This window comes from Diorhabda sublineata, chromosome 1, assembly GCF_026230105.1.
Source record: "Diorhabda sublineata isolate icDioSubl1.1 chromosome 1, icDioSubl1.1, whole genome shotgun sequence".
Taxonomy (NCBI): domain Eukaryota; kingdom Metazoa; phylum Arthropoda; class Insecta; order Coleoptera; family Chrysomelidae; genus Diorhabda; species Diorhabda sublineata.
This window is the reverse complement of record NC_079474.1, coordinates 18,057,884-18,070,452: the sequence shown is the minus strand read 5'-3', so window position 1 is coordinate 18,070,452 and position 12,569 is coordinate 18,057,884. Positions and strand designations below refer to the sequence as shown.

The following is a 12,569-nucleotide window of genomic DNA, read 5'->3' as shown; positions in this document are numbered from 1 at the left end:
ATGGTAATCTGACTTCTAGTTCTGTCCTAATGATCCGAGTTTTGAAGATATTTAAATACTTTGATGGATGCCTCTTTCAAACTTCTGCAATTGTAAATGGAAAAAAATACAACCCTTTAACAGCGTGAGTTAAGAAATATCCATCAAACAGTTTTGGGGAATGATTATAAAACTTTTGGATCGTTAATTTCACGTCACTACCCATCCCATATCGAATTAATCCAGGGTAGTTTTTGATGATAATACATAAAAAACAATAAACTTAATTATATTCGAATAAGTAAAAATGTATGTACGAAACAAATACGAAAAGATTTTGTATCGACTAACAATTGAAAATGTCTGTATCTAAGCGCCTACTTAGAATCGGTCGACATCTCTTCGACGAGGTGAAACTAGGAAGTGATCGTACGCACACCCACGCTTTCCCACGGCACTGAGACGTGATATATCACGATAGAGATGGAGACGACGTCGTCGGCGGTTCGTGAACGGCCCGTCCTGGAATTCTGGTGATCCTTGCGTTGCATATAGTCAAGTAGATAAACGTCAAATTTACTTTCGATTTAATATAAATCAAAACGTGACTTTTTATTAGCGAATAGTAGTTCGTTATTTCGTCGAATACTCAATAACGGTTTTTAATTTATTTATCGTCGACTATAGGCACAAAAAATAACAATTTGGGAAACTTTTTGGTCTGCAACGGTCTCTAGAATCCATATTTATTTAAACTAAATCATGCAAATATATAATTTATTTATCATTTTTTTATTGCATAAATACATTTTGAAGTAGGAAGTAACAAAGAAATAACAAAAAACGATATTTTTGATCCGTGACGCCCTCTACAACCCATTTTTGAGCTAAATTATGAAAGTATATTTTTTTTGTTTTCTATTTAACGTAAATGAATCAGAAGAGGATATACACTACTAGCCAAAAGTTTTTGCCCACCCGATAATTCATTTAGTAAATCTCGAAATAAAACACTTTCATATTGTAAAGCGAAGGTCGAAACGTTGTCTTACAAACCGAAAATAATAGTGTCCGTTATTTGTTTACTTTATATTTTGTCGATGTTTACAACAAGTTAAAACTTGCAAGTACCGGCTGATTTATTTATTATTCTTAAAACGGGGCATTATTTTTTCGATGTTTGTGATTGTAGTTTAGTCCCAGTTAGCTCTTTGAGACGCAAAAACGCGCTGCGATTTATACTTTTTGGACCTGCGTATCCGAGTTTTTTTCATTATCGCAAATTCAGATTACTTTATTGCAAAAGCTCAGAAGACAACCATTTATTAACTTCGTTTAAGGTCAAAGATAAATTGTAAAATCTTTGTAAAGTCTTTTCAACCGTTTACTTTCTTTGTTTTCATAGTTAGTACAAACTTTTAGAAACATTTTACAATTGATCGCGACATTTTAAAAAAAAATTCGTCTACTACCTAAACCGATCACAAAAAAAGAGAATTTCAGTTAAAATATTTTCAGTTTAGCATAATTTCCATTTTAAAAATGTAGAGTATTAAATTATGAACTAATTTCGTTCATATTTTACAAAATATTGGTTTTAAATTGTTATATATAATTTTTGCTAATCCATGAAAAATTTTTCTATAACATCTTTGACAAACTTCATTTTTGGCATATAATTTATATACTTTAGAGCTTCGTATCTCAAAAAACTCGTACCAATCCTTAATAACACCTCGATATTTAATCATTTTTTGATAGTTCAAAATTTTAATAAATAAAATTGTAAAACACAAAATGAAAATAACATAAACAAATTATTTATTCTACAGGTAATAGTTCTTTGAATCGCCTGTACTAAATGTCCCTGCCCTCTTTCACCAACATCGCGAATGTCAAGTGGACGAGACAGACCGAGACCTACGACGCCTGCAACATTTTTCGAACGTGAACAGATCACGTGTGACATACACGATTTACTTGTACGAGGTTAAATTGCAAATTTTGTGAGAATAAATTCGATTCGGTAAATCTGAGATACTCTTTTGCATACTTAACAATCTATGTTGCTAATTGTGCGTTGAATTTTCGTTTTGATTCACATTAACTTCCATCCAATTTTGTATTCTATACTAGCTGACCCGGCAGATTTCGTACTGCCTCAATCAATAAATCAAAGACTTCATTGTTGCCTCAATGACGTTATGCATCGAAATATCGATCGACATAGAGGATAGATCGACATATTAGTTGGTTATCAAATGTCAAATATTATGGTTGCGGTTTCTTATTGGGAACGTGGTAATGAAACACCAAAGTGGACTAACTAAATTTACTGCCCACAGTGTCGATGATACCAGGAAATACTGTTTGCATTTCAGTAATTGATTTAAGGCTTGAATTTTTTTAATAATTAAGAAGGTTATTTGGAAATTTTTAGACATAATAATTTTTATTTTTCAACAAAGTCTAAAACTAAGTTGGAATTTCTGGAACCGGAAGACAAGATATTCATATTGAACACACTATTTATTTATAGCACTATACCAACACTCACAATTACACTGTCTGCCATGAGCGTTTCGATAACCAAGTTATCGTCTTCAGAGACTGGACGTAAACCGAAACCTAATACCTGTTTTATACTAAATTTTCCCACCATTAAACCTTCTCCCGCGAAAATTAATTCAATACAACTAAATATAAGAGTAACTTGAACAGGGAAAAATGACCAATTCCTTACAGCTCATTCTATAATTCAATAGTCAAGGAATAAAAGTGAGGATTCCCGCCAAGGAGGTTTTCCCGCTGGAAAAAATAAACCCAAGTTTACTTTAGCTTCGATTAGGTTATGTTCCACTACAGCTTTGGTTAAGTTTGGTCTTAATTGACATAAAAAGAAAAAAGAAATTTTCCAGTGATATGTTTTTATGATGAAGAAAAACTGCCGTTTCGCGTTATTCATAAATCGCATGCAATTATGATTAAAACCGAATTTACGATATCTGGGATCTGAATGAATGGATTGTGACACTTCGAAAACGCCAAATTAACGTTTTATTAGCACAATTCTAAACCGGGTATATACGAAAGTATTTTCTGAAATAGGCTTTCAATTTAAATAACATCTTTTTAAAAAATTGAGCTGTAAATGTTTGGAAATGGAGTCCATCCTATATTTTGGTCATAAAAAGTAGAAAAATTGATATTTCCAATAAATTTTTTTTTAATCTTTAGGAGCAATTGCGTTTAAAAACAGATTAAAAGTTGACGTTTTGACCGATAGACCGAAATTGGTCGAAAAATTTTCTGTTTTTAAACCAAAAAGGAGATCTACAATTATCACGAAACATACTGGGTGTTTCTAAATTCATGCGACCAAATTCAGGAGGTGATTGCTCGTATCCGAAATATTGCCCTTAATAGGTAGTAACGAAAGTTGAGATTTTTTTGATTTTTTTCCTAAAATTTCAGTAAAGCTAGAAACTTGAAATTCTGTAATTTTCGTACACTCGCAAAGGACTAACTATAGATATTTTTTTAATATTCCTATTACATTATACGGAGGAGATATTAGCAGCCCTTATTTTCTTTCATATCAAAATTTTTTTTCAAGATGAGGTTTTATGAAATAAAATCATAACTTAAAATCCTTTTTTTATTAAATAACACATTATATTCTTAAATTTTTTCGAAAACCAATAACTGCAGAGAAAAAAACTAAACACTATAATTTATAATTTTTTCAATAAATCGAGTGAAAAATAAAAAATATGTAATACGAATCATAATAAATTGGTTTTGGGAGAAAAATTCAAGAATATAAAATATATTTAACTAAATAAGGATTTAAAACTTTATCTTGAAAGAAACTTTTGATGTATAATTGAGTAAGGGTTGCTAATTTCGCCCTCGTTTAAAATAATAGGAGTACCTATTAAAAAAATAACCCTGATTAGTCCTTTGCGAGTGCATGAAAATTACGAAATTACAGAAGTTTCTAGCATTACTGAAATTTTAGAAAAAAAATTATAAAAACTCAGTTTTAGTCTTCACCTTTTAAAGGTGATATCTCGGAAAGAGGCGAGCCATGAAAGTGTTGCTAAAGCAAAGACCCATCTTAATTTAATCACCTCCTGAATTTTTTCGTATGAATTTAGAAATACCCTCTATATGAAAAGGTCTAAGAAGTAAAACGTTGAAGTAAATCAAACATTTTTTGTTTAATGGAAAAAAATAAATGTTCACCATAAATCGTATTATCAGTTTTATTAAAAAGAAAAAATTTTTTGTATACACTAATTAAATCATTTTTTTTAATTTGTAAAAATTGTTCGAATCATGATATTCATTTATTTTTATTTTCAAATTGTTCTTTTTTGTTTATATTTTCCAAAAAAATATCATATTCTTCGGAAAAAAAAATTCAAGATAAATCGAGGAATTTCAGATTTTCATATTTTTTATTAAACGAAAATAGTGTTAAAATTTTTGTTTCCAAACTTAGGTCTCAATTTACCTTGAATGCGTCGAAAAAAAATTATAAGTATTAATAGGGTGGACCCGACAAATAATAACCGTTGGGGTTGCCGGGGTAAGTAAGTTTGAAAATGATTCACGTTTAATTATATTTTAGCTTGAAGTTTTCGAACACTTGGACTTTATTATAAAATTATTTTTGTGGCCCGCGAATTTATATTATTAAAATTTGAGCCGGCATCGCGTATCGAAAAATAGTAAACGACAAATAACGCATAAAATGCAGTAACGAGTTTGGCAAACGGAGCAGATCACCTGCACACGAAACCAGTTCAAGTTCAAGACCGCGACACAGAATTTTATTCCGAGTAATTTGTATTCGACTCGTCGTTCGATTCTTTTTCGTCAATCGTATCACTATTTTTAGCGTTGAAAAAATTGTTTCACTACCGAGAATTCCGCAGCTGGTTCAAGGAATTTTCAATTCGGAAAAAAATATATGAATTATTTAAGTCGTAATTGCTGAAACCGTTAGGGCCGTTCTACACGTGCGAAAAGAACGCGATCGTTTGAATTGGTCATTCTACACGACCACGTGTGAAAAGAGTTAGTTTGCGCGTCGTCGTTTCTCATTTTACATGCGACGTTTAACAAACCCAAAGTATACTTGTTGTTTTTTAGTACAGTCCACTACTTCAGTTCGTATCGTAGTTTTGTCTTGTATGTTGACCGGTAAAAGTTTATAATTGAAGTGCAGGTCACTATAAGCATCACCGCTTTGTCTACATCTGCTATTTATGGGAAAACTAACCTCAAAAGTTCGTCAAATGATGCTGCAGGATGTCCCAGATGAAGATGAGATGGAAAATCTCTAAAGTCAAATGATTCTCACCAACTGGGTGTTCCCACCACAACACTACAACACAGCCCTTTGAGAAAATCCACAGCAAATCTGAGTCGTTTTATAGATAGGGTAGAATAATTAGCCATTTACTCATTGGTGAAATGCGCACTTTAAATCTTTAAAGCTGACCAAAACAAAAAGATTCAAGTCATCGGTCTGAAATTTCGCATGCGAGAATTTTTGGGGTCGCCGATTATGAATTTTTATTATCCCACACGCATTTCAAAAAACCGACGCTTGCAGATGGAGTAGTCTGCCTTCTTTGGAATCGGTTCTTCCTTTTTAATTCATTGTTTTGATTGTTATTTGGTTTTGGGTGTGAGATTACGGACCCACGTTTCATCCATGGTTGTGAAGATCTGTAAAATATTGCCAAACACTCGATGGAAACATCTTAGCGACGCTTTTGTTCCATTATGATCAACCGGGGCTTTCTAATATCCAAATTTTCAGGTAATATGCGATGTACCACACTTTTAGAAGCGCCTAGTACGTCTGATAGCTCGCGCATTTCCAATCGACAATCATCCAGTACCGCTTTTTGGATTGTCTTCAACATTTCTAGAGTCGTTACTTCATTTGGTGGACAACTGCGCTCTTGGCCTTCCCAAGTCGTACGGTCTCGTCCCAACTTTGCTATCCCATATTTTACTGTTGATAACGAAGGAGCAGCCTCACCCAGAGTAGAATTTAGTTCAGCTTTTTTATTGGTTGGGCTAATGCCTTTTAAATAAAAATATTGTATTACATAACGATGACCAATACACTGAAAAAGTTTGTGTACTTTCTAATATAGTAGAATTTTTGAAGCAACTACCGTCATCTTTAGATCAGGTCATCTGGGACATTCCTCGTATCTTCCGAGATAAATATGTTGTCACTAATTTTTAGTTCAACTCTAAATAGATATTATGTTCCAAGAAAAAGCGTTCGACAACCTATAAAATATATCGCACTCACCTTGACGCGTTCTAGATGAAGTTCCTGGCTCTTTCTTCGTTTCTCAAGTTCGCCTTTTCTCGTTAAAAGATCCCGAATTTCTGTAGAAACACCACTGGTGATTTTTTCTTCAAGTCTTTCATCTCCATTATCGTCACTGAAGCTTTCCAAAAGTACCTCGTTATTTTGTCTCTGAAAAAAAAAATGTGAGTCACTTCCAAACGCTTCAATAAACAAGTGGAGGTGACACCAAAATGATAAAGATGTTGAAACTGGACAAAGCCCTTGATCTGGTAGGACACAGCTGAAGAATTCGAAAATGGTAAAAAGTGAAAATAAAAATAGAAATAAGAAGAAACCCATTGGAAAAAACATGTAAGGATAATTAGGATAATAAATGAGGAACAGGAACTAATAGAAAACAAAACAGTTGAAATATATGGAAGTATTAAGAGACACCACAAAACTGATAGGAAAAGTAACAGAAGTAAAAAGATATAAGAAACGAAAGAAAGGAAGACGTGGTGCAGGAAGTGGAAAGACAAGTGAAAACAATACAGTAGACGAATGAAGTAACAAAGGATCGGAAAGAGTGCAAAAAAAGGATAAAAGAAGAATAAATACCCAATATTCTGATGCTGGAAAGAATATAAAGAATCTTAGAGAAGGCAACGCTTTACCTCGAACTACAAGTCTTATGAAAAGAAAGTAAAATAGCAAAGTTGTTGGTAATAAAAAGATTTGCAACTTTTGTTTTTTGTAGTATACTCTAAATAAAATCATTAACAATCATTAACACTTCAAATATAAGAGAGTATATCTTAAGAAATCGTTTGTTGCGTAAATATGAAGGACACATTCAATTATCACTCACCAATTCCGTGTTCGGTGGCGAATCTCTGCTGTTGCTGGTACAAACAACCGAAACGTAATCCCGGACGTCGTCCTCGATCTCCAATTTCAATACCGGTGGATCTATGCCGCAAAGATAGACGGTTCCGAAGAAGAGGAGTTTGTTGAGTCGATGAGTGAAATGAGCGGCCTCGATATCGACGTCTTTAGACGCGTAAATTGTATCGTCGGAAGTGTATAGCAGAGGAGTGAAACCGCACAAGACGCTATCCTCTGGAAGACGTACCGGTTCGTAACCTGAAATAAAATATATGTTATGAAACTTTTTTAAAGAGGATTTCAACGTTGGAATAAAATTCAGATTTGAAGACAAGACATTTGCCATGAAAGAACTTTTACTTTCATTACAATCGTTTCTTTTTTCTTCTCCTTCTTCCCATTTTTCCTTTTGTCCTCTCTACTGCGTCGGAATCGTATTTTTGATCCATTTCTTCTATATTTTCCTGTTATGTACCAGTATTATCATTTGATTTATTGCCTTTGTTTTCCTATATGCTATTTGTTCGTTCAATGTTTTTTTTGGTCTGCCCCTACTCTTTTTTCCTGTTGTTGTTTTCCATATTCGTTTTGTTAATCTACTTTGTTTCATTCTTTATAAATGGTCAACCCAGTTTCTTGTTTCTCATAATTTCATTTCTTATTTTATCCATCCTAGTTTTTCTTTCTATTTTGTCAGTGCTGGAATCGTTATTATATTGTATTCATTCAGTTTCACTTTCTTCAATCTCTCTTTCTTATTGAACACTGTGCATAGTATATATTTGTTGCTTTCTTTATTCTGTTTATCATCTCAGCTTATAAGCAAAATATATTTTGCCGTCTTCTGTTACCATTGATTCAAGATATTCAAAAGTTGTGACTTATTCTATTTCTTCTTCTTTTGCTATTAGTATTTGTTCCCATTTTATTCATTGTTTCGCATTTTTCTATATTAATTTCCATTATTCGCAGTTTTTCTATCCAGATTTTTGTTCGTGCTTCCGTATTTTTCTCATTATCAGCCACAATTACTATGTCGTCCGCATATATTAAGTTGATTGAGATCAAGTTGAGGTATCCTATTTTCGTTTTTTATGTGCCTCGTCAATTTCTTTACATTTTTAAGTATGAACACCTTATAGAGCACTGAAGTTAGTCATATTGGTCATTAGTTTTTGCAATTTGTTTGTTCTCCTTTCTTGTAGATTGGAACTATCAAATTCTCTTACAATTCTTGTAGTATTTTTTTACCTCCATACTTCTTTCATAATCTCCCATAACTCCCATATTCTTTTTCAAATCCTCATTAAATCGACCCAATATATGATTGGGTCATCCTTTTTAACGTACTCAATGTGGATTTTATATCTAGTGGAACCATGGTTACGAAACGAAGCAAAATCTCTCACGTTACTGTCATAATGATTGTGTTTGTCGTTAATGGTGAGAAAATCTAAGAAAAAGAGGAATTCAGGATTGAAAAACGAAAGCAAAAAATAGGAAATAGTGGAAAGGAACTACTTCCCTACAATGGGCCTAAAAGACCTGCGTTTTCTTAGTGATATTATGGCAAAATCAGACACCAAAATGTACTAACTTTAATATATTTCCAAGCTTTCGAATACTTACGTATTCATCATCTGGGTATTGATTAGTCAAGAATTGTTGCGTTTTAAATTTCAATGTTTCTTTTACAAAACAACGATTTCCAAATTCAATATTCAAATAGATATATTGATAGAAATATTATTGATTTAATTATCACCTACGAAAAGGCTCATAATCTAGCTGACAAATTCCCATATACAATCTTTTCAAGTCCAATAGTTCTAAAATCTATTAGGTAAGTCACATGTTTAGGTTTAGGTTCGTTGCCAGACTGTTAGGATGGTTGCTAAGCCTTAGAGCGTATATCTGTGATAGATTGGATATTTCTTCTTTCACGCTTTTCATTTGGGTGCCTTGAGCAATTACATTATTAGGTACATACCACTACGAAGAACTTTCTGATGAAACCATTCCAAAATTTCAATGTTGGATTTAGACATTGCCCCCATAGTTTCAACCTCTAACCCCATGATTTTCAAGGAGATGGCATCAAGGTTAATTTACAGTAGACTTAATGGTGCATCTGAGTATTGGTGACAGGATAGAACATCAGTGTCATCTGCATATGTCGCAGTAGTTAATATTGTTATTAGTAAGAAGATCACCTATATACCAAAGGTATAGAATTGAACCTAATATGCTTCTCTGTGGCTCACCTAAGGTTTTAGTTTGGTCTAAGAAAGCCGATCTTGTGGATAGGATTTTAGAACAAGGAAATAGATATGTGCGACTTATGTGGTATATACTAAACCTTGTCAAAGGCCTGTGCAATTTCGAGAAAAGCAGGAGAACAGTATTATTAATTTTTAAATAACTGTATCCTTTTGGACATTATTGGTGAAAGACTAATCAGCCTAAATGATCTCATCTGGTTTCTCTATCTTTCCCTTTAATTTTGACTAGAGCTAGTAAAAAGTAGCCTGTTCTTAGGACCTCATTATACGGCTGCATCAAATATTGGACTCCCTTTTTTGAAAGTTCTTGCAAGATACTTTTCATTTGATACTTTACCTTCAAGGCTTGTATCATATTAGCGATGGAAGTTACTCCATTATTAAAAATATACTTTTAAATATATGAGAATAGATTGGCTGCAACCGATGGGTGAGGAACGTTCACTAAGTATATAAACCAAAAAGTTATATTGAATTGATAGCTTTCAACATCTCAATACAAAGTTAAACATTGTCGCTAACAAAGGAAACCAATAAATTATTTACATAACCTACAAAGTCGACATCGTGCGAAATGCAAATATCACAGTTCACGTTAAGCAAAAACAGGTTCTCGTCGAACTGATATTAATAAGGTATAATATGAGATCGTTTAAATTAACATGCCAAACAAATAATAACGGATTAATTACCGTCGGAAATTGCGAATAACTGTCAATCAAATTTTGACAGCGTTGATTTTTTTTCGGCGTGTATACTAGCGGCGATGTTTAAAGTGCCTATTAAAAAAAAAGATTGGATAATGGCTATAAGAGACCTATTGTGAGTTTACATTATAATAATAAATAACATTTACGAGTATATAAAGTGGAACATCGTTTATCTTATATTTTTATACTTTCCACCGTTAGATATTGAACAAGAAATTTTACACTGTCCTGATGAGTCCCACTTAGGTCAAAAATCGATTTACAAATTATATTTAACTATTTGTAATTGCGAGTCTTTAGAAATGACGGGTGTTTATTGGGTAAGAATTCTCTTAAAACTCATTAATGTTGTTGTGTTTTCATAAATGGAAAATAGATCAAAAGAAAGGTGGAACTAGATTTCAGGAAAATGTTAATAAAGAAGATTAATTGAAACACGGATAGAACAGCACTTATATCTAACTTTCCACCTTTAGATACTGAAAAAGAAATTTTACACTGTCCTGATGAGTCTCACTAGGGTCAAAATCGATTTACAAGAATTCTGTTAATGTTTTTTCAATGAATGGAAAAAAGATAAAAATGATGGTGGAATTAGAATTCAGGAGAATGTGAATAAAAACAAAAACGAAAGTTCATGTGGGATGGCTGCAGTTGCCAGATATCTTCGTCTCCTTTTTCATACGTTCCCAGGTGTAGTACTCTGGAGTTCCAGGGTGTCTTCGATAGAATATGGATGGAGGTTTTGTCTTCTTCGCAACAGAATCTGCATAGTTACAGTTCTGCCACAATATTAATTGATGCAGTTCGTGACTTCACTTCATTTAAACGTAACGATGGATGGAAATCCACGACAATGGCCGAAAGCTACGTTGAAGTATCATTCCAAAATAAAATTAATTTAACGTGGCCATTCAAATTAAATTCTTTGTAAATTTAATCAATTTTGAAAATGAAGTGATTATTTTTTATTTTCATAATGAGTCGTAGAAAAAATAATGTGTGTATTATGACGCTCGTATTTATTACGATACATGTCCTAATTTACATACATCGTATGTTATAATATTTATTGCAAAATATTCTATATAAAATTTTCAACATTTCCTACAAGATTATAGAAAAAAGAATTTTCCAATACATCGTACTTATTGTTCTTGTAAAAAACCAGTATGGATACGTTACGGAATATAAAAATTCTCTCTACAATTGCTTCTTTTTCATTTTAAACGGCGTAATTTGAAAATTTTCCAATTTACTTCATCAAGCTTGTACCGCATGTTTCAGATTCACCTCCATGTCACTCACGTATGAAATTCGCCCAATCAAGCTAACTCACGATATTTAAGAGAAAAACAACTACAGGACTGGACCAAACCTAAATTTGATTTTGGATAACGGAAAAATTTATTGGAATTTCAACTAGTGTTGCCTGCAAAAGGTAAACATAGGTTGCTTGCTATTGCGCGGCTTTAAAAAATATGTTTTAATAACATTCGCGATTCTTCGAGACTTTTGCGAAACCCATGTGAGATATGAGACGAGACTTTTTGGAAGTCTCGTCTTGTCGCGCAAATAAAATTCAATGTAGGATCTCGAAAGCGAAACGTGTCTCTCGTAAACGAAAATATCGTGAGCAGCACTCATTTTGACAAGACGAGACATTGAAAAATCTCGTCTTGTCTCGTCTAGTATAATAGTAGTACACGTGGCAATACCTGGAAAAGCTCAAATCGGTAAAACTTCGTAACAAGTATTGTAAACACAGGCTACTCGCTATTACATGTCTTTGAAAAATATGTTTCAATAACATTCGCGATTCTTCGAGACTTTTGCGAAACCCATGTGAGATATAAGACGAGACTTTTTGATAATTTCGCAAAAAACACTTAATGTATCGCCCCTCGAACGAAACCAGACTCTTGCAAACGAGAATATCGTGAACAAAACTCATTTTAATGAGACGAGACATTAAAAAATCTCGTCTTGTCTCGTCTAGTATAATAGTAATACACGTGACAATCTCTGGAAACGCTCAAAACGGTAAAACTTCGTAACAAGTATTGTAAACACAAGCTACTCGCTATTACGTGTCTTTGAAAAATATATTTCAATAACATTCGAGATACTCGGAGACTTTTGTGAGATTCGTGTGAGATTTGAAACCAAACATTTTGAAAGTCTCGCAAATAAAATTCAATGTAGGGTCTCGAAAGCAAGACGAGTCTCTCCTAAACGTGAACACTTTTTTGACCAGACGAGACTTTGAAAAATCTTCTCTTGTCGGTGAAAACGGAAAAAAAAATATGTTTCCACAACATTCGAGTTATTTCCAGATATTTGCGAGACTCGTGTGAGATTTGAGACGAGACTTTTTGAAAGTCT

The 12,569-nt window shown here is 33.0% G+C and overlaps 1 protein-coding gene across 9 annotated transcripts in view; it reads right to left on the bottom strand.

Annotated features, from left to right (window-relative positions):
• Positions 1-12,569, bottom strand: part of LOC130452397 (telomerase-binding protein EST1A) — a 90,575-nt gene that overhangs the window by 23,567 nt on the left and 54,439 nt on the right. For all 9 annotated transcript variants that reach the window (XR_008910963.1, XR_008910966.1, XR_008910969.1 and 6 more), the window contains 2 exons: positions 7,176-7,450; positions 6,323-6,493 (listed from right to left, as the gene is read on the bottom strand). Coding sequence is in view for 1 of the 9 variants with exons in the window: in XM_056791652.1 (XP_056647630.1) it covers positions 6,323-6,493; positions 7,176-7,450 (446 nt within the window). In the remaining 8 variants the exon portion in view is untranslated. The remainder of the gene's footprint in view (positions 1-6,322; positions 6,494-7,175; positions 7,451-12,569) is intronic.